Source organism: Syngnathoides biaculeatus, chromosome 16 (assembly GCF_019802595.1).
Source record: "Syngnathoides biaculeatus isolate LvHL_M chromosome 16, ASM1980259v1, whole genome shotgun sequence".
NCBI classification, from domain to species: domain Eukaryota; kingdom Metazoa; phylum Chordata; class Actinopteri; order Syngnathiformes; family Syngnathidae; genus Syngnathoides; species Syngnathoides biaculeatus.
This window is the reverse complement of record NC_084655.1, coordinates 18,208,119-18,230,975: the sequence shown is the minus strand read 5'-3', so window position 1 is coordinate 18,230,975 and position 22,857 is coordinate 18,208,119. Positions and strand designations below refer to the sequence as shown.

Here is a 22,857-nt window from a genome sequence, read left to right as displayed (position 1 = left end):
CATAATATGCTTTAAAATACAAGTTTTCCGAAAACAAAAATTAAGAATTCCATGTGAAAGTTCAGCTCATTTCTACATAGAGCCATCATTTGTCCTCGTGCACGGATGTCAAACATAAGAAGGCTCGGTGGCCAAACCCAGTCTGACGCATCGTTTGCTGCGGCCGGCTAAAACAAGTCGTTAATCTCATTTTTCTTGCTAAGATACCAGAATTGCAAACTGCGTTAGCCGTTAATAACCTTGAGAATTGCGAGCCTTTTTTTGTTTCCAGTGAATAATCAGCGATAGCTAGTTTTTATTGACTTCTGATTTTAAAACTAGTTATCCATTAATATGTTGTGTATTTGTAATAATATGAAGCAATCATTTATTTACATGGTGTTAGAAAATTAATGGCCCTCCAGGGAAACCATAACTACGATGTGAACTGAAACACAGGTTAATGAAAATGAAATCACTAGTAAATGAAATCACAGTTAACTTGGGAAAATTAACTTGGGTAGCTTTATTATTGTTATTATTATTAACAGGTTGAACTATATCGCAAACCAATGTGGGGGGATATATACATAATTGGATTATCACCACTATTATTTGACAACACATTTTATACTATGATATACAAGTGTGTTGATATCTTTATCAGTATATTCCCACCAATTACAGGAGAATGTCTTTAGTTGTAACAATGCATTTTTTTTAAAAACATACTTGTAAAAATTTAAAATTCCATCTTAAGCTTTCACCTTTGCAGAGATCACCTCCGCTCTCTATTAGATGGCAGGCGTTTAATTTAGGAGGACGCTTTTGTTGTTGCAATGCATTTTTATTTTATCCATCAATCCATTTTCTGTTGCCGCTTATCCTCACAAGGGTCGCGCGGAGTGCTGGAGCCTATCCCAGCTGTCAACGGGCAGGAGGCGGGGTACACCCTGGACTGGTTGCCAGCCAATCGCAGGGCACATAGAGACAAACAGCCGCAGTCACAATCATACCTAGGGGCAATTTCGAGTGTCCAATTAATGTTGCATGTTTTTGGAATGTGGGAGGAAACCGGAGTGCCCACCCGGAGGAAACCCACGCAGGCACGGGGAGAACATGCGATCTCCACACAGGCAGGGGAGGGATCGAACCCGGGTCCTCAGAACTGTGAGGCCAACACTTTACCAGCAGCCCCACCGTGCCGCCATTTTTATTTCATATTCTTGAAAATATATTTTTCCACTATTATTGACATTTTCCATGATAATTAAAACTACAGCTTAAAGTTTCCTTTACAGATGCCAGCTGTGCTCTATATTAGGGATAGTAAGATAATTACACCAACCTGGCACCCAGTTATTTTTCTTAAAATAAGACTGATTTAAAAATAACAACAACATTACGTTCACATTTCTTGTTATGCTTGTTTTTATTAGTCCTGGAAAACATGTAAGGCATTTGGTAACATTACACACTGAAGCATTACGTTAAGCTGTGGCCCATGCGGAGCCCACCCGGAGTCGAGCACAGAAAGAAGCAGCATCAATTCAAAAAGGGTTCCAGAAAAAAACACACAAAAAAAAAAAATACAAGAAAGTGGTTTTGTTGAGCGACATCGTTTTTTTTTTTGGGGGGGGTGGGGCCGAACAAAGCTACACAACACGCACGAAAATCACGTTTCAGGGAAGCCTGTGGGGGACCGCGGGGGCGGGGTGTGTGTTTTGGGGTCAAGGGACGAGTGGCACCACATTCCCCGAGTTCGGTGGCTGCCCATGCTGGAGGCTTCATTTGGCAACTTGACACGTGACTGAGCGGGCATTCTTCTTCACACCACACGACCACATGAGCACTAAACTAAGCTGTACTAACAAAACATACACACATTGTTACTTTTTTTGTTGTTTTTTTTTTCCCAACTAAACATGCATCCTACTACTGTACATGATCAGCCAATGACTTGAATTGAGGCCGCCTGGCTCGGTTGGCCGGCAGGCTCGGACGTGGAATTTGGGAACGCTTCCGTCGGCGGGACGCGCACATGACAAATTGTGCTATAACTCGAGCAAAAAACTGTTGGAAGGACCTGAGAAACCACACTAAATGAAAGCCGGCATCTGCTCTAGATACCCCCAAAACAAAACAAAACAAAAAAAACGCAACAAGGAATGTGACTGGACGCTTGTCGTCTCAGTGCATTTTTATTTTTTCTTTTACCATCCCCTCTTTCCTTGCCACACACACTCAGAAAAGGAACACGTGACATCCAATCCAGAATCGCAATGTTTGCTCGGAAAGTTTCCTCCTGTTGCATAAGTGTCTGGAAACGCTGCGAAACCGTTTAAAGATGTCGCAGAAATGTCGAAGCGGTGAGCGGATCCACAGACGAGCAGATTACCTCAGAGATTACGTGACGTAGAATAATATTCAAATACTTTATGTCACCGCTTGCCGTGCTAGGTGGGCAAGCGTTAGCGTTCCCAAACGCCGCACATAAAGTTTTAAGGGTCTCGAGAATAATTCAAAGAACAAGGGTGTGGAAAAAATCTCGCTATCAATCTTCAAATGCAAACCCTTGATATTGTTTTTCTTGGACTTGCCTGGATCGAGTAATAAAACTATAATACTACGTCTGGTGGGCTTTTGTTAAAATACAGGAGCCCAGACACGTAGGCCAAAGTGTTTTTTGTCTACAAAAGTGTTTATACTTGTAGCTCCGACTTGGTTTCGAAAGTTTTAGAACCACTGCTCTACTCCAATACTGGTGAACAGAGGATATCGGGTAATAATAAATGGCGTAAAGGCGTCTTAAGACATTTTCGCACAGTCTTGTACTACATCGACAGATGAACGCGTCAAGTCCGCCTTTCCAGATGTGAGTTGAACCAGGATCAGACGTAAGGCTCGTCTGCTTCGGACCCACGTAACCGCGGCCCACTGGGTCTGAAGCGACATCTGCTCACTCACTCGCCGCACTAGCTCACGCAGTTAAGAAAGAACGCAAGAATGTAACGTCCACATCGGGGTCCGTTTGGCGTCGAAGTGTAAAATCGGACCCCGTCCAGCTGCCTCTCACTGTGACGCGGTTGTAAACACGTCGGACGGGTCACCTCGGGGACCACGTACGCGAGCTGGTAGAGCACAGTGAAAAGGATGTTGCGATATTTGTTAAGGGATGGACTGAGGTAAGCTGTGTGCAGCAGGAGGAGGACGAGGAGGATGAGGAGGAGGCACAGTGCGGGCCGACGGGCTTGAGCGACGAACCCACAATCAAAAATTGAGAAAATGGGGGAAAAAATATCTCTCGGTGCACATATTTGGGATATTTCTGAGACGAACTGTGAACTTCGTCTACTGAGGATGATGAAAATGCATCCAAAACCACATTTCATACTGTATACATAGATATATTTTTTTGTATGCACTGTAAATTGAAAGCATTGACAAGAGGAATACATTGTCATTTGGCACACGTGGTTCGGACACAAAAAAAAATACATTTTAGGAATAAAAAGGTCCCCGACACTCCAAAGCAACATTAATCAAAATACCATATGATTTTTTTTTTTGGGGGGGGGGTGTCATTTTTGTATTTTTTTCCCTTGTGGGAGCGTTTGTTTCATCACGCGTGGCACTCAGAACAGAAGCACCGTGCACAGGTTCACGAAGGGAGCCCAGCAGATTAGAACTGAACACGAATAATAACGGGAATCATTATCAGAACCAGAGCGGACTGGACATACGCGTCTGCGCTCTGCTCACGCTCCAGCTCGCTAGGGGGCGCCACAGACAATCTGGGGGGGGGGGACTACACTGGGGATGGCGCTGGGGGGTGCGATCGCCTTGCTTGTAAGTGCATTAGGATCAGCTAGCAGAGTGCAAAACATACAAAAACACCAGGTTGACCTCCTAACTCTGGCCTTGAAGGAGGGAAAGGGGGCGGTTGGGGGACAGGGGGCGCTCTGTTAGGTTGGGGTACAGAAGACCTGAGGACGGACGCACACACACACACACACACACACACGTGCACACACACACGTTCACACACAACATGGCACACAGCACATGAGGGAGGCCACTCATGCTTAACACAAACAAACAAAAAAATTCCAATACATTTTTTTTATACATTTATAAACAAATTCACCAGTCGCCATCTAGGGGGTGCCCACGCTTACAGACAGGCAGGCAGGCGGACGGACGACACGTGTTACATATTTGGGTATTTTAAAAAAAAATGCAGATTTTAGCCAGAAAAAGGCACAAGAACAACTGACGAAAAACAGGATATTAAAAGCAAGCAATTCTTTGGATCGGGTGGAATTCATAATTAATTTTGACTCGATCTTATGGGAAGTTGCGTTGCGTCCGCCCACTCAATAAGACACTGACACTGGTGTGGAATCAGAAGTTCAGAACATTCAAGGGGGGGAAAAAAAATCCTCCCAATCATCTCATAACAATCGATTCGTCGATCGTTACCTTTCCTCATAATGCATCAAGGGAATGTCGTCAAATGCCCGAATGTAAGGTTAACAAAAATTACGACCCAGCCCTCGCTCGCCCGCTTTCGTGGTGAATCCTTAAATGATCGTCAGACTTTGACGCAACCCTCCACCCACATGACACGGAGAAAAAGCTTCACAATTTAGCGTCGCCCATTCGTCTTGGAAACCTCCTTCCAATTGAGGTCCATTTGGACCAATTCCACAGTAGTTCGTCAAAGAACGAGCCTTTGGAATTAATTCACCCACAATGGATACTTTATACCAGGATTGCCAACTTCCTTTTTTAATTTTGGGTCTTGAGACACACATGCCCACCCAATTTTGTGTCAAGCAGTATAACTAACTAATTAATTTTTTTTGTAGCTTTCCAGGGAGCAGTACAAAGTGACTTTTGGTGCGGACGGTCGTGTTTTGGACCCCTAAAACACACATTTTTGCAGAATTTGTCAAGTTTCTCAGTTGGTTAAAAATCTCAAAAATACAATCTAGTAACTGGAAAAACTCGTTTCTATTGCGCAATGGCTCGCCTAAATTTGTGTCCGTCATTGAAACTGTTGTCGGTGTCTCATATTTATTATTATTTTTTTAATTTCCAGGGGCGCTACTGAGTGACTTCAAGATCCTCTAAAATATGTCAATTTTTACTCAGGATATTTTTGTTGTTGTTGCCCAATTACATGCTTTTGAGTGCGTTCAAAATTTAAAGGATCATAGTGATTTCTATAGCGCAAACATCCTAATGAAATCAGCTTTTGACATCGTGCAAAGCTTCCCTATGTTTATGCAAATGTCATTTTTAATAGGCGGGTAGTCGCACAGCAAAGTTTTAAAAATACCCATGTTCATATGACACTGAGGAAAATTTATACTTACGACCACTAGGCAGCGCCGTGCACTCTATTTAGCCACAACTTCCGCCCAGTTGCTTGTCAATAGTAGCGAGGCATTATTTATTGTAAGATTTTATTAAAAAAAATTATCCTGGAAGGCCCGGATCATCACCAAAAATACTAGGATAATAATACTAGGATAGAGGAATTTGTTAGTGGGGGTGGGGGGGTACATTGTTGGGACACAAGGAAGAGATACGTGTTGGGGAGGGGTGCCATCCTTTGACAAGCCTGACGCCTGTTGCTATGCCGACCGCGACGAGAAGGAAGGAGAGGGGGTTGGAGCCTCGCACTCGAACCCCCACCCCGTTTGATTAGAGTCGACTTGACGGACAGGCTTTGCTAAAAAAGAGCGAGAGGGCGGCCTCGGCGGGGGTGCTTCTTTCAGCTTGTGGCCGTCGACAGTTGAAAAAAGACGCCCCCCCCCCTTCATGCCCCCTCTTTTTCCCACTCCCCGATTCACCTTACTGACTCTTTTTTTTATTGGACTATTAGTAACTGTGAAGCTCTTTCTAATTAGCAGAGGAAACCTGTTGATGCCGTGTGTCGGCCAATCGCGGAGCTCGCTGACTCATCTGAGTGACATAACGGGAGGGAGGGAGGGCGCGGTTCGTCTCGATCGTCTTTTTGCCTGTCTGTGGGCAGGGCTGATGACAGTAAAAAGGGGGTGGGGGAGCAGGTAACAACAATTTAGCACAGTGGGAAGTGGTGGCTATGGTGAGGAGAGGGCAGGTGGAGATGGCCGACCCACCGGTGGAAGGGGGGGAGGAAAAAAAAAATCACGATGTGAAGAGGTGATTTTTTTTTTTTTTTTAATTTTTTAATTGGTCGGGAAGGAGGAATGGCTGGGGGAGGTGGTGTCGTCGCCATCCTCCCGGCCCACCCCCCACCACCGGCTCCATCCTATCAATCTCCATCCCCCCCCTTTCACTTGTCTTCTTTCTTGGCCTCCTCCTTCTTCTCCTCCTCCTCCTTCTTGGGCTCCTCCTTCTTCTTGTCGTCCTTCTTCTCCTCTTTCTTGGCGTCGTCCTTCTTCTTGTCGTCTTTCTTCTTGTCGTCCTTCTTCTTGTCGTCCTTCTTCTTGTCTGCCGGCGCCTCCTCCTTCTTCTCCTCCTCCGGCATGGGCTCCATGGTCAGGACCACCTTGCCGATGTTGTTCCTTTCCTGCATCTTGCGCATGGCGTCGCCCACCTGCAGCGGGATAGAGAGTGGGATTGATCGGTTGGTTGCAACGTCAATAATTTCTTTCTCTGGTTATTGATATCCAGTGTTGGGAAACAGCAATATTTTAGATTTGTTCTTCAGTCAATACCCGATGACTCCTGGAGGTAGAGTTCCTCCAATGACATGGGGTTAAAAAAAAAAGGGAAACCGACAAAAAAAAAAAATCCAAGTTACTTTTTTTTTGTATTTTGCGAATTTTACTGTACATAAATTTTGAAATTGCATTATATTTTGATTATAGTATCAAAATGTACATTTTACATAAAATTATATATATTTATTATCATTTTTTATAACATTTTCCTCCTATTTTTCTACTCGGGTGAAGATCAAATTTTCTGATGTGTATTATTCTGTGCTTATTTGATTGTAATATTTTAAATATTTTCAAAAATTGCATTTTATGTAAGGAATATATTTATAGTGATTAGTAAAAAAAATGGTCATTTTCAGTTTAAGTTCTTTATAGTGAATTTTTTTTTCACAATGCACTATTTTCTTTAAACATCCATCCATTCTCTGTACCGCTTATCCTCACTAGAGTCGCGGGTGTGCTGGAGCCTATCCCAGCTGACTTTGGGAAAGATGGGGGGGTACACCCTGAACTGGTTACCAGCCAATTGCAGAGCACATGTAGACAAACAGCCATTCATGCCTTTGAAGTGGTTTTGAATATCAATATCGCATGTTTCTGGACACACGTGGGAAACATCTAAACTCGACTGAGGAAGGCCGGAACCTGCATTTGCACCCACAAACAAGTCATCCGCCACACCGCCAACGTGTAATTTTCTTTGTTTGATGTTTAGTTTGGCAGCAACATTCAGCTTAGTGGTAAAATGTTTGAATCCTCTTATCGAATATCGTATGTTTTGTTAGCTTCATTAATGAAGCATTGTTATTACTGTATCACTGTAACATAATTACAGTAGAACCTCAGTTTCTAAATGACCCAGTTTAGTAACCATTTTTTTTCTTTTATAAGAAAAATTATTGTTTCATACTCTTTTGGGTTAACAAAAAGTGTTATTATTATCTTGTGTATGTATTTTTTTCTAATGAAATGTTTTCATTGTATCCTTTAAAAATGTGCAGTTTCCTTTTTTATGTGCTTTTACTGTAATATTGCAACGTATAAAATGATACTCACAAAAACATTGAATTTTTCTTTCTTCAGATGCCAGCGCGATATCATTATGAGTCACGCTTACAATTCATAACCCTAGAAGGAGGCGGGTCAAAGCGGCCTGCGCGTTCCGCGCGATTCCACGTGTTGCGCGCGCTGATGCTTGTACCCGCCGCCCCCGTTCCTCGGTGCCTCCTCTCGTCGTCACCGGCGAGAGGCGGGCGGACCACCTATCGACCGGCGCCACGGCAACGGGGGCCATCTCCTAGCAACCCGAAGCCCTGACGACTTCCACACACCATGGGAAATGAAGGAAGGGAGGAGGGGATGGAGAGAAACCGGCGGCCTTCTAATAAGGATCCTTTGGGACGTCGACGGAGCGCCGTTCAAGCGGACAAATGTTAGGTACATCATCAAAATGGAGCGGAGTCATATTTGTGAAGAGATACTTGATTTTATTTTTCTTTTATTGAGGAATGTGTGCACCTAATGAAGTGGCCATGAATAAACCCCGCCGTGCCAATTTCTCTATATTGCTATATTGATGATTGGAAAGCAATACCGGTAGATGGAGGCCTTGGTGGAAGGATTCAGGGTGTGTCATCTCGTGAAGAACTTCACACCCCCCCCCCCCAACCCCCATCCTCGTCTCTCTTCCATCAGGGACCCCGCCCTAAGCCAGACGCGCGCTCAGACAGACTTACAGGGTGTCACCATGACAACAAGAAGGGTGGGGGGGGGACTGAGAGGAGAGGAAAAAGGAGGGAGGGAGTCAGGAAAAAGCTGGAATCTGTAGCAGATGGAGAGGCAGAGAAATGGCCGAGGAGGAGAAGAAAAGGGTGAATGGCGAGACGGCGTCATTGCCGAGGGTCCAAATGCTGAGCGAGTGTCAGTTTTCTCACACTTCTCCATTCATAATCTGCTTTTTGGCAGCTTGCTCCCGTCTGACTCTGTCGGGCCGAGCTTGAGATTTTGGCCTTCTTGTGCCTCGAATGCCGCGGATGGCGTCCCAAGTCCGACATCAATTTTATCCGTCCATCCATTTTCTCAGCCGCTTATCCTCACACGGGTCGCGGGGAGCGCTGGAGCCTATCCCAGCTGTCAACGGGGAGGAGGCGGGGTACACCTTGAACTGGTTGCCAGCCAATCGCAGGGCACGTCGAGACAAACAGCCACACTCACAGTCACACCTAGGGGCAATTTAGAGTATCCAATCAATGTTGTGTGTTTTGGGGATGTGGGAGGAAACCGGAGTGCCCAGAGCAAACCCACGCAGGCACGTGGAGAACATGCAAACTCCACACAGGCGGGGCCGGGATCGAACCCGGGTCCTCAGAACTGTGAGGCCAATGGTTTACCAGCTGATCTCATTGCTTCTATTAACAATTTTAACATTAAATACAAAAAAACTCTACACAATCATTTGAAACTCATCTTCCAAACTTTATGCTTAAAGAGATAAAATGACTTCAAGATGATTTGATTTTGAAAACTACACCCACGTGTACTCGTGTACTTCATTTCCACGAACAATCCAGGCTAAACAATGCCTCTCCCCAGCCAACAAAGCATTAAGGCGGGTCCGGGATTGAACCCGGGACCTCAGAACTGTGAGCCCGACGCTTTACCAGCTGATCCACCGTGCCGCCATGATAATAATAATCACGATTATACAATATTATATAGTGCTATGTTTTTGTAAAAAAAATAAATTGTTTTTTGGGGGAGGCTGGAACAGATTAACTGGAATTTAATTCATTTCAGTGGGGAAAGATGATTTGTGGCCACAGAACGAATGGCACTCAAGACGCCATCGTGTAGAAAGAGGTATTGGGACGCATGGCGGTGACACCGATTGAAGTGGAAAAGAGGAGAAAATATGGAGTACCTTGTTATGATTAGTGCCATTTCTATCCCGCTTCTGACACCAGTTCTCATAGAACTGGTACAGTAGGACTAATGCAGAGCCAGATCCTTTTATGTCCCATGTCTTATGCGTACTGCCCTCCACCCATACCTAGTGTCTAGTCCTGCTGTTTGATGATCAATACCGATAGCATCCCACTTCTTACACTATTTCTCAAAGAAACATGAAGATCAGTACCATGAACTCGATCTCTTTGTGTGTAAAACCTACCACTGCGGTTGGCTCTCAAGTGTATTTCACAGCTAACCCTCCCACTTCTGACAACATTTTGTCCCATAATTTGAAACTGGATTTTTTTTTTTTTTTTTTTGTGTGTCCCATGTCTCACACCTGAGATCAGCTGTACTGGATAACTTTGTTGAGAAGTGAATTCCTCTGGGCAAACACTCACCTGCTCCAGGTGCCAGGTGGAGTCAATGCAGGGCTTGACCTTGCCTTCCTTGTAGAGGTCCAGGATGGCGTTCATGGCCTGGCTGATCAGCTCCGTCTCACCGTCCAGGTAGCCCAAGTGGAAACCGCACACCGACTTGTTGCTCTGGATCAGGCTGAGCGTGTGGATGGAGAACTGGTGGTACCAATTCTTGGCCACGGCCAGCAAATTCTTCTTCTGCCCCGCTAGCATGTTAGCGGCACCTGAAAATGAAAGAGAGGCTTTGTTTACACCGATTATTTGCAACTGTTGGGACCCAAACGTGCGTTGCGGACCCGGAGTGGGTTAAAAGTGAAAATGGACCTGGACGGCACTGACGTTGAATATTTTGAGGTTACCAGTGAAGAACAATGCCCTACTTTGAGCAATGGTCTCAGAAAAGGTGGTCACTTGGCATAAAGGATCCCCCTCAAGTCCCCTTACTCTCTGACTTAACTGATTTTCATTGGATTCTTTTCAAGTGTTTATCAAACAAAATTTGTATGTAATTATGACTACTCCTATCTTAGTGTAGATTTGTAATGAAGTACGGAGCATGTCCAACATACAAATTCTGTATGTATGAGGATCCCTCCTTCTTCTGACCACCGTGAGCAACATCAGACCTATGCACTGTGGTCAATCGGTGTCATCCATTGAAGTTACACGGCTCATTGAAAGGTTCAGGTTACATTCCCATCAGAACATTTTGAAGAACAATTTTGGGTTTTTGCAAACTTCCACTGAAAATGTCAACCCTAACCCAAACCAAGCCAACTATGAACTATAAATTTATTTATTTTTAACTCACAATGATATCCTCATCTGTTTTTCTTGGTGTAAAATTGAATTATTGCTTGCAGAATATCTTTAGCAATGCATGTTGAAAGCTGAATGATGCTCCCAAACAGTTTTAAGGTTATTTTGCCTCCTATATTTAAAATACAGAATTAGCTATTTATGCACTCTATTGTTTGTGCTTTCATCCTCAATCAGGCTATGCCAAGATGGAATTTTAACAATATACACCATCTCATCCTGCACTTTCTACTTTAACTTCAGACCAGACCTTTTTACTAAAAAAAGAGAAAATCTTGTCCAGTTTTGCCACTTTTTCTTCCATTATTCACATACTCTGACATTCATTAAAGCAACCGCATTTCTTTTTTTTTTTTTTTTTTTACTTTGACCATCATTATCGAGAGTAAACGTAAGCAACATGTCTAACTCGTTGCTCTACGTTGCCCAGAATGGTGGTGGGCCATTTGTAATTTTGAGTGTACCCCTTTAAGAACGGAGGTAGGTGGGGTCAGGTAAAGTAGGAAGTAGAGATTGTGGCCCGGTGTGGCTGATTAGCAGCTTGTTGTAAGAGGCAGTGTATTACAGTGTATAAAAAAAAAAAAAAAAGACATGCTGAAGTTCACTACGCTGGATCTGTTTTCATCTGCGCCGAGAGTGTGCGACAAGTGCGCAAACGCGCAGTTGCGCAGCTTTGATGGAACCAGTTGAGAACCCGCAGGTATTTCTTGGTATTTTCCCGCGTTGAAGAGCGTAGACTCCGGGAGCATCCACTCTGGGATTAAGACCAAGATTCAAATATTTCAAAGTTTTTGGAGTACGCAAGAATGTGCTCCATTGTTTTGGTTCCGCGTAGTTCTGATAAGATGGAAGGAGAGGGTCCAGGATGAATGGGCGAGGGTGGGAGGCCGCATGCAAGGAAAAGCCAGAGCCCTGTTCTAGGTTGCATGCCGTCCTCGCCCACTCTTGCAGAATTTCCCATCGAGGCCGTCCCATGGGCCACACGCACAATATAGAATCACTATTATATCACGTATAGCCATGCCTGAAGATACGATTTTAATTTGTTCTATGACCATGGTCAGAATACTTGTAAAGTCGACATCAAAAGCAAACGGCTCCATCTTTTGTAAATTTCTGGTAAAATCATTTTAACTTGGAGTATTCTAAGGGAACATGCAGTATATTAAGAAAAGTAGTGATTTGTTTTGTGCAGAAAGGCGATGCAATGATCGATCCGTCCTCCAGTAGGCGTGGCTCTATTTCTGTTTCAATGGCTTTTGCGTTTTAACTCCTCAAGTGTATTTGCTTAATAAGTGTAAACAACTATAAATATTGATTTTAAATGTAACGAGTTCATAAAGAGATACATGCAGTTTTTTGGGGGGATCGCATGTCATATTGACCCACTTAATTGTTTAATTGTCACAATGCTTTTGTCACTATGACGTATTTTGGTATTTTGCACAATTTTGTTGTACTGACCGTAGGTGATGAGTTTGCCCATCGGTTTAAGCAGGTTGTAGCCCTTGTGGGTGTCCGATCCTCCAAGAGGGTCCAGTACAATGTCCAGTCCTTTAGGGGGAGACAGAACAAAAAAATGCTCTTGTGAATATTTACGCACAAATAACACACAATGAAAGTGGTTACATATCAAGCGGTGACTGTCTTGCTTTCGATTTGATCGATATTAGACCTCGTGCGGACAACTACGTTCAAAAATGGTGACCAAACCCTTTTATTGTTTATGTTTAAGCGTGTATTTTTGTAGGCGTTACTCCTCAAACTTTGTTTCCTCCTCCTTTTACTCGGTCTGTTGTTTTTGCACGGCTCTATTGATTGAAATGAATGGACAGAGGGGGGTGGCGGCAGGTAGCGAATAGGGGTGGGGGTGCTCCGCATCGATCCAAGCGTCTAAATTAGAGACATTCTGTCCAAAGTGTCACTTCCACTTGTCTTGCAGCCCGTCTCCCCTCCCCCTCCTCCCCCGTATGCTCTTCCCGCTTGATGCCACACCGCATAAAAAGGCTGACTGCGAAAATGAAAGTCAATCTTACTGTAATGATATTCAACATTCTTCAAAGGACGCTGCAGCTGGACGGCGTCCCACAATATTCACTCTTGAGCCGTTATAGTGAGAGGTGTTTGGTTACCGTATTTGGACGATGGATCCCGACGACAAACATTGTTAAATTCATCTCTTTCTGGCAGTGTCAGAACTGAAAATGATTGATTTACAGCGGTCTGTCCATTCACTGATTACAAAGAACGCACTTAACGGATCGCGGTTTTTCAAATTTGACTATGTACACTGAGTTTATTTAATTGTATATTATTTTTAATTTTATTATGTACATTCACTTGAGCGTTTCTAATAATTTAAATTGAAATATTTGCAATCGTTTTTATTTTATGTATAAACATATGTAGTTTGACATTGACTGTGGTTAGTGAGTTGGTGGAATTACTAGAAAAAAACAAATTTAATTCATTAGATTATGTATGTTATTTTAATATGTATATTCATTTATGTTTGTGATGTATTTTGGTTGTTTTATTTAATTATGTATCCACCATACAGTATCAAAGGTTTCTACATTCTAAATTAATTTATTGAAATATTTGCAATCATTTTTATTTTATGTATAAATATATATAGTTTGATATTGACTGTGGTTAGTGAGGTGGTGGAATTACAAAAAATATATATAATTCATTAAATTATGTACTTTATTTTAATATGTATATTTATTTATGTTTGTGATGTATTTTGGTTTTATTTAATTATGTATCCGCCATACAGTATCAAAGGTTTCGACATTTTAAATTGATTTATTGAAATATTTGTAATCCTTTTTATTTTATCTATAAATATATATAATTTGATATTGACTGGTTAGTGAGTTGGCAGAATTACTAAAAAAAAAATCTAATTAATTAAATTATGTACATTATTTTAATATGTATATTCATTTATGTTCGTGATGTATTTTGGTTGTTTTATTTAATTATGTACCCAGCATACAGTATCAAAGGTTTCTTAGAATCCAAATTAATTTATTATGTTGGCAATATTTCCATTTCAAGAATTTAATTTATTATTATTATTATATCTATTTGTTCAATTTTAGCTAGCATTTGATGGTATTTGATATCCTAATCTTCTGACTCACTCACAAATTGATTATATCTGTCTATTCTGCATTCATGTCATACCAGGAGTTAACGATATCACATTGCTATCAAGTGTCTCATTCTTATCAGGGCACAAAATGTTGCCGCCTTATTCATTTGTCTCCCCCCCCCCCGTCTGACCTTTAGGAGTGATCTTGCGGACCTCCTCCACGTAGTCCTTGGTGCGGTAGTCGATAGGATGCGTGACGCCGGCCTGCCCGATGGCCTCGTGCTTGCTGGCCGACGCCGTGCCGAACACGGTGACATCCTTCACCGTCTTGCAGAGTTGCGTTGCCGCCGTCCCCACACCGCCTTGCAGGGGGGACACAAAGGTATCGGTGTCAAAGGTTGGGGTCGTGTTAAAATTAAACTGACTTTTAATTGCTTAATTCATTGCTGGCTCTGCGGTGACATCTCGTCATGCGTTGTTAAAAAAAAAAAAAAAAACAGTTGACTTTTTGTACTGTTGCTTTGTCACTTGACTGGTGCACTAAGAAGAAGTGCTTAGTACTCTTTTGGCCAATGTGGAACTAGTTTGTGCTTTTTATGAAAAAAAGCATGTCACAGAAATGTCATGAAGATTCGTGAGAAGTTAGTTGATTGTGGGAAAATGCCCAGAATGTCCCTTAACATCCTCATTAAATACGATAAAATGAACGGCATCCACATATTTTAGGACAAATAACGTCAAACGTGGTTAGTGTTATTTATTGTTTTGAGACAGACAAGACAGCGGAATTTTGTTTTGCGCTCAATAGGTATGCAAAGATCGCATTGTTACCCAATCGCATTAGCGAGGCTGACGCGCCAGATGCAGATGGCCAAATGATGCATCGCTCGCTTTGTTTTCTGCTCATTCAAACAATCCCACGTGTCTTGTTTTCCTGGCGTCCGTCGAAAAACAACATGTGGCGCGTTGCAGACATTTTAAGAGGGATATCTTTGTTTGCGCTCGCTCTGTTTGAAAGAGCCGAGCCGTGTTTGCCGAGAAGTAATAGGTTACCGATAAGCGCGGGGCGGGGTGCGGGCTCAGTTGAAAGGGAGCTTGACTGGAAAGGACTTGAAGCAAAAGGCATCCATAAAGGTCATTCATGCCCGACCCGGTCGAGCTCCGCTCATCTTATCTGATAGCACAAAGCCTTTGAAAGAGCAAGCGTTTTAATAGCGTGGCTGCAGCCCAGCGTAGAGGAAGCAAAACATATATAACTACTTTATTACGCGTATTTCCCACTTTGCAAATGGTACATGTTTTAAGAATGGATCTGCAAACCTTTGAGGCTCATATATGCTAGCGAAAATCTAGCATATATGGAGTAGCAGTGAAATGAGCATTTTTTTTTCAATCATACTACGTGCATTTTACGCATTAAGAGATTTTATAATCAACTTTTATCATGACGCCTATCAGTTGTGGGCGATTTGCTGCAAAAAAAAAAACTGCCGCATAAGAGCGACATAATGGTTCCACTCTTGTTCTGTGGTGAGCAACCCCCCCCCCCCCAAAAAAATGGCGTTGCCAGGGAAACGTGACAAATTGCCGTCAACGAGCGAGCAAGAGGAGACATTCTGTTTCATGCGAAGCCACGAAAAGAGTCAGCATATTGTGGGAATTGTGCAGGGATGTTGATACAAAACCGTGACGCTAAATTAATACATGAGCTATTTTCCTCCAAAGGCGAGAGGATAATTGTTATGAATTTATATCTGACACATCTTCATGTCAGCCAGAAACACGAATGTCGATTAAAAATGTGTTTTTTTTTCATAGGCGTTTTCAGTCAATGAAAACCCCTTTTTAAGACCCTTATGAAAAGCAGAGAATGTACTTGAACCATTTTTGTGGGTGGTAATATATTTAAAAATTAAAATACAAACATAGTGGTGTGCAGCGATGCCAGTGGGAAGAGGCGAGCTGTCGTTCATTTGATTGTTTTTGCTTCGTCTCTACGGATAAGATTAGCGGACAAATCTTCAAAAAACACACTTCAAGCTGTATGCCGCCACTCCCACGTAATATTTAATGTACTAACTAAAGAGAAAACAAAAGAGTTTTGTCACATGTTGCGGGTTTTAAAACAACCACGCCGGTGTTGCCTTTTTAGCTTAAGGCCAAAGGATTAAACACCCTTAACGCGCTAACAAATAGCATCACATTTATTTTCACAGCTATAATTAATTTATTCTGTTTTTAAAAATAGATATTTCCTTCTTCTGAGGTGGCTGACAGCTATTTTGAGCAGATTTACCGTCATTTCCGACCAATAAACAGCATCTTTTTTCACACGCTTTCAACCCTGCGGTTTATGCGGTGATGCGGCTAATTTGTGCATTTTTACTAACGGCCGCAAGGGGGCACTCGAGCTTAGAAGGTAAGAGTGAGACCGGTGGAATATATGTGCTGAGGAAGTGACTTTTGCCGGTATGTTTTTTATTTATTTATTTATCTATTTTTAACCAGCCCTGTTAGCGCTGTGCTAGCGTGCTGCTGCTGTGTTACTGCCATGTCTCTGTGGTTTTTACCGGTATGTTTTTTTTAACCGGCCCTGTAAGCGCCGTGCTAGTGTTAGCCCCGCGCTAGCGGTTTCTGCTGTGTACCGGCCCTATTAGTGCTGTGCTACCGGGATGCTGCTGTGTAGCTGCCGTGTCTGTTTTTTTTTACCGGTCCTGTTCGTGCTTCCGTATTGTTGCTATGTTTAGCTAAGCTAAGGTATTAAAACTTTGAAAACGCTTGCTCTTTACCGTATTTATTGTAAATATTTCGTGTTTCAATGTGGGCACTTGCGGCTTTTACACGGGTGCGGCTTATGTATGTACCAAATGGTATTTCCTTTCCAAATGTACTGGGTGAGGCTTATAATCAGGTGCGCTCTGTAGGCTGGAAATTACGGTATGTTACCAATAAAGAAAAAAATGGAGGAAAACCAAATGTAGCGGCTTTGTGGGGCGAGCTCAATTTTGTTTCACGCAAGCAAACAAAGTACGGCGACAGTTTCATTTCGTTCGACCAGTCCGCTGCTGCCGTCATAAATTGTGCACAAACACAATCGGCCCACACCGGCGCAAAACAAAACGCGAGTTTCCGTGCAGACGTTAAATCACCACTTGCCCGACAGCTAAACAAAACAAGCGCATGTCAAGCACGTCAGATAACTTTGTACAGTGTCGAGACGCGTAAACACGAGCTTCCAGTCAGCGGAACGCCAAAAGGTACGCATCCCCCCGTGCCCCACTTTCAACCTCAGCCCTCCTCCTGATGAGAACTCCTGACGGTGCGTCCCGAGACCTGGCCGGGCTCCTCGCCAGGAGCCTTCTCGTGCGCTTTTAACCGGCCTCGCTCGCGCACGTGCGCCGATCGGCGAGTTTAATCCGAGCAAGTATGCGGCGGCCGCTCCAAACACGAACGCTTCGTTTCATCCGTGGAGTCGTCGCTCGGTCTGACCCCCCCCCCCCCCAAAAAAAAAATCACCTGGTTTGCTAATCCCTAACGCTAACCCTCGTCCTCCATACACAAGTCCCTAACTCTAACCCTAAACATGCTCCTAAAATAGCGCAAATTCCGAACATTTACCACCATAGGACCACCCATAACTTCATCCCTTGATGAAAAATGCTCAATATTACTGTGATTATTGTATTATACAGTACTGTCTCCCCGGTAGCCAAGGCAAGCACACCAGAAGAAGCAGCACGTTCAATTGGTTTACTGCATTAAATCGTGACGCACAAACCACTTAATGCTTTACATTCCATTTAATTATGTTATTCTATGTTACAAATTAAAGGCTTGGCCTTCGTCCGATTTCAAACGTGTTCCTCCAGCTGCGTGCATTTTTAAACTGGCCGCACTTTGTTTAAATGATTTATTAGGACGGCTTTATTCGATATGTTTCACGAGCACTTATTGTTATTGGAACGTTTAATTCACGAGCCGCTCGCGCTCCCGTGTTATGCGCTGAGATCGCGGCTAGCCGATCATCGCACTCCGCAAAATATCCCCTTATTGACGCACTTACCCGACGGAACTTCAAGCCCAGTTGTTCCCTCCTTTTATCCGACCCCTTAAACTATTCCAAACCTTAAATCGAAAACTTAACCTAACACCGGTACCTCCAACACCCTAAAATCCGAACTCAAGCCCCAAGATCCGCAGCTGAGATGTCCTCCTAAGCAAATTCCAGCTCCTAATCGCATTGCCTCCCTTGAAATCAAATTGGAAAGTTTACATTTGTTGTCCCCACACTATTTAGTTTGTCTTCCCCCCCCTCACAGGATGGTTTTTTTGTCTCTCCCCCCCAATCCTGACATGCTTCCATCCGATGAGGAATTTCGCACAAAAACAATGAGGAATCCGGCACGACACTACGAGCACTGTTGTCGTTCTGGCAACCCGACAACGGCGCGCGTTGCGCTAAAAAATGCTTGTCGGATTTGGAGCGACGTGATAACGAGATAAGGTGACAGACATCTCGGCGTCATCCCGATTAAAACCAGCAACGTCTTCATTTATATTAAAAGCTTCCTGTCCGACTCATTACCTCCCCTTTTCTTTGCCATTTGAGGAATCGGAATCCTCAGCATGTCGCGCTCGGCTATTATCATCTTGATAGCGCCGGAAAGTAATGCATGATTTTTTTGAAATGTCAAATCTTTCGAAAAGCATGCCTCTAATTATGCAGATATTTGAACTAAATACTGTAGTCAGCAGTCCATTTATTTATCCATCCATCCATTTTCTTTGCCGCTTATCCTCACAAGGTTCGCAGGAATGCTGGAGCCTATCCCAGCTGTCAACGGACAGGAGGCAGCGGGGTACACCCTGAATTGGTCGCCAGCCAATCGCAAGGCACATTGAGACAAACAGGCGCACTCAAAATCACACCTAGGGGCAATTTAGAGTGTCCAATTAATGTTGCATGTATTTGGGAAGAGGGAGGAAATCTTACTGCCCAGAGGAAACCCACGTAGGCACGGGGAGAACATGCAAACTCCACACAGGCGGGTCCGGGATCGAACCCGGGTCCTCAGAACTGTGAGGCCATCGTTTTCCAGCTGACCCACCGTGGCGTCCATTTATATTTATTTATCGCAATTTTTTTACCTAATAAAGATAAATTATTCATTACAAACAATTATATTGGATGTATCTAATCATAATGTTATGATATGTACAAGTCCATTTTTTTCACAAAAAAAGAAATACATATAATTTTGGGGGACACACTTTTTTTGGAGGGCTGTAACCTAAATTGTATGTTTTTGCCCAATTGAAAGCCAAAAACTTTTTTTTTCAAATTTCAAGTTAAGCTTTTGTAAGACTAAATTTAAAATGTAAGTCATTTTTTTTTTTATTTCTAGTTAACTATTTGTTGCATTTATAATCCAAGGTTGTTTGACAATAAGGCTTTCACATTTTGTTGTCTAAAGTTTTTGTGAAATTTTATGTCTACAATCCTTTTAAAATATTTAATTACATTTTTTATACAAGTAACATTGTAATTTAAAATTTTTAAAAAAGTTGTATTTTTCATTTTGTAATCTAGTAACAGTTTGGGGGTAAATTTTCATTTTACATTTTTGTGAAATGTTCATAATTTTTTTGTTTACTGTTCTTGTTTTTGTTATAAACTTTAACATTGATTTAAAAAAAAACAGTGAATAACAACAAAATACGCAATTTAATGCGCCTTACATGATTGCGGTAAACAAATTCTGCCTAGGAACAGCTGATAAGCAATAGTTGTCTAGTTTTACCATCAATCATGTGATTCTTATGTGTGTGTTTTTTAAAGACTTGGAATTGAATAACAATTACACAGCTTTATCATCATATGTAGCCCACCCAAGTATATATTTTTTTTCATATAAAAGTGTATTTATGGTATAAAGGCCCCACTGTGCTGTATCTCCTTGTTGCTGTCAAAATGAAAATGTTTGCAAGTTGAGACATGACAGACACTTTTGACCGTGTCACTTCCTCTACATTTATTTTACTGGAGGAACTTTCACAACTTCTCATCTGCTCAGGGCACCGTGCAAAAGAATGAGGGGGGGGGGGAAGACAAAACAAAACATTTCTTGACGACCAACACGAGCCGCGTTGCCATTTCAACAATTCTTTTATTTCCCCTCTTTGTCATCTTCTTGCCGGGGCGGTGGGAGCTCGCTTGTCAACTTGCACTCTTTGCACTGCTATTACGCTGCATTATGTAATCTTGGTATTTTTTAATTTATTTATTTTTTGGGTGGGCTGCACAGGCCGGCCGTGGAGAGCGAATTAACATCCACCCGCCCTCTCTCTCTCTCTCTCTCTCTTTTTCGCTCTCTCTGAATTCCCAGCAAGGCGCGAGTGGAGGAAGCCAGCTTGAGTTGTGTGAAGGCAGGCAGCCCGCAGAGTTTCCGAGGAAGGAATGTCACACTGTTAATTCATACTATCGTGTTTGTAAAAACAGCGTGACTATTTATGGAGGGAACGTGCCTGCCGAAAGAAATACACATTGATGTTGGCCATTTTTTTTTCTAATGCAGTCGTCAGGCGGGTCGGCAAATTTAAATGTACGCTATCAGCCAAGGGTGGAGGGGGAAGAGATGGCGAGGGTGGATGACTTCAAATGCTCGGGGTCAACAATGCAGAGCAATGGAGAGTGTGGTAAGGAAGTGAAGAAACGGGTCCAAGCGGGGTGGAACAGTTGGCGGAAGGTGTCTGGTGTTCTATGTGACAGAAGAGTCTCCGCTAGGATGAAGGGCAAAGTCTATGAAACAGTGGCCAGCCATGATGTACGGATTAGAGACGGTGGACAGGAAGCAGAACTGGGAGGTGGCAGAAATGAAGATGTTGAGGTTCTGGCTCGGAGCGAACAGGTTGGATAGGATTAGAAATGAGCTCGTGAGAGGGACAGCCAAACTTGGATGTTTTGGAGACAAGGTTCAAGAGAGCAGACTTGGATGGTTTGGACATGTTCCGAGGCGAGAGAGTGAGAATAATGGTAGAAGGGTGCTGAGGATGGAGCTGCCAGGCAAAAGAGGGAAAGGAAGACCAAAGAAAAGGTTGTTGGATGTTGTGAGGCAAGACATGAGGACAGTGGGTGTTAGAGAGGAATATGCACACCCTGTGGCGAACTCTGACGGGACAAGCCGAAAGGAAAAGAAGAAGACACTACCGGCAAGGGATCCCCAAACTAATCCCAACGTGGACCATCCCGAATCCCAACCCCTTACCTCGTTTTCTACCGAATCGCGACCCTGTAACACTAACCACCGTAATCTCGCCATCACGGCCTGCGTGACGTCATTCACGATGACTAACGTTTAAACGTAAACATAGATAAATGTGATCTTCATAATAGCAGCTAATTTGTTTGTTTGCAAGTATGATCACTCTCACCGTTATGATCAATGAAAAGAGAGTGAAAACTCACAGACCCAAACATTTGCAAACAGGATAGTTGTTTTCGAACTCAGCGTTATCATTTGGGCGATGAAAGTAACATCACCACCTAGTGGCCTGGCATGCATATTATTATTGTGTTTTCAGCAATTTTTGCAGGCCTGCCCAAGAATGAAGCATAACAGTTAAAATTATGTGTATTATTGAAACACACACACACAGATGTCGTCTTAACACATATCAGAAACACCTGCCAGTGTGCGGAGTGATAAGAATGAGGCGAGACGGGTGTGTTCGGGTGGTTGGTTTTGGGGGTTTTAAAGGCTACGGGTGTGAGAGCGCCGGCATGACTGGAGCGTTGTGGTTCAGATGTCGCCCCGGTTTCCCTTCGCTTATCAGTTAAGCTGATGCGCCGGCGGCCACGCCGGGCCGGGCCCGACGAGCGCGCTGACGGTTCAGCGGCCCTCCCCCGACCGGCTCCCGGCTTCGCTCGGCGGTCGCAGCGAATTAGCCCGCCCTTGCAGATAGTCGCGCCCAGGCTTTTTTTTTTTTTTAAAACATCCCACCGAGGCTTATCCACGTGAATGACGTTAACTGGTACATGATGGATGACAAACACACCGTGTGCATCAAATGTTGCAAAATTTATTAAAAAGTCATAATTTTTCACACCCATCAGTCGTCATCCCAACCGAAGGCTAGGATGCCTGAGGTCATTAATGAATTTGATTTAAACATCCAAAAGAGAGTCCGACTCCATGTGTCCCCCAAGAATTATAAAAGGGATGGAAAATACAAACAGGAAGGGGCTCAGAGCGGAACCCTGATGCAGTCCCACCTCCACCTTAAATCCTTCTGACACACCTACGCCAATTCCTGCTTAAAAGGACATCAAAAATTAAATTTCAAAATGTATTACAGTATTGAGAAAAAAAGAAGAAGAAGAATTTAAGCAGGAATTATGTGGGTTCAAAAATAGTACAGTGGACCTGACTATTCGTGGCACCGGTTCCAATTCCCCGCCAAAATCCACAGATAATTGTCTCCCATCATAATTGCATTTGGAAAAAATAAATAAATTTTTGAGAAAAGCAAGAATATTGTTGAAAGGTGTTCAAAAAAGACTGCTCACTTCCTTTCTGAATGAAAATTTTTTTTTTGAACAAAAAATTGCTTGATATGTAAAAGAAATTATATATATTTTTTTTTACATAAAAAGCCTAAAACTGTGGCATAATGAAAACCCCGAGTCATCACCCCGTTTGTAATGCGCCGTTACGCATACCGAAAACAGGAAGTGATGATAAAGTAGCCCGAAGCGCGTCATTTAGCAATACACTTTATTGGTTTCTAGATGAGATGCAGGAAAAAAATGAAAATGACTGGCAGCTGGACGACTTCCAGGGCTGCGGAGTGCAATCTATTACTCAAATCTGGT

The 22,857-nt window shown here is 43.0% G+C and overlaps 2 protein-coding genes across 11 annotated transcripts in view; one reads left to right on the top strand and one right to left on the bottom strand.

Annotated features, from left to right (window-relative positions):
• Positions 1-22,857, top strand: part of si:busm1-163l24.3 (uncharacterized) — a 40,912-nt gene that overhangs the window by 5,761 nt on the left and 12,294 nt on the right. For 6 of the 10 annotated variants that reach the window (XM_061845551.1, XM_061845552.1, XM_061845550.1 and 3 more), the window contains exon 7: positions 14,183-14,319. The exons of 1 other annotated variant lie outside the window; for it this stretch is intronic. The gene's annotated coding sequence lies outside the window, so the exon portion shown is untranslated. Of the gene's footprint in view, positions 1-873; positions 4,030-7,142; positions 7,311-7,778; positions 8,328-14,182; positions 14,320-22,857 lie in introns of those variants that run through there. 3 more of the 10 variants (XM_061845546.1, XM_061845547.1, XM_061845549.1) reach the window with 3 other exon arrangements.
• The window catches only part of LOC133514150 (synaptic vesicle membrane protein VAT-1 homolog), a 46,289-nt gene continuing 24,821 nt past the window's right edge, over positions 1,390-22,857 (bottom strand). Inside the window, exons 3-6 of the mRNA XM_061845557.1 lie at positions 14,177-14,347; positions 12,347-12,436; positions 10,046-10,287; positions 1,390-6,568 (exon numbers count right to left, since the gene is read on the bottom strand). Coding sequence (XP_061701541.1) covers positions 6,305-6,568; positions 10,046-10,287; positions 12,347-12,436; positions 14,177-14,347 — 767 coding nt within the window. The 3' untranslated portion in view covers positions 1,390-6,304. The remainder of the gene's footprint in view (positions 6,569-10,045; positions 10,288-12,346; positions 12,437-14,176; positions 14,348-22,857) is intronic.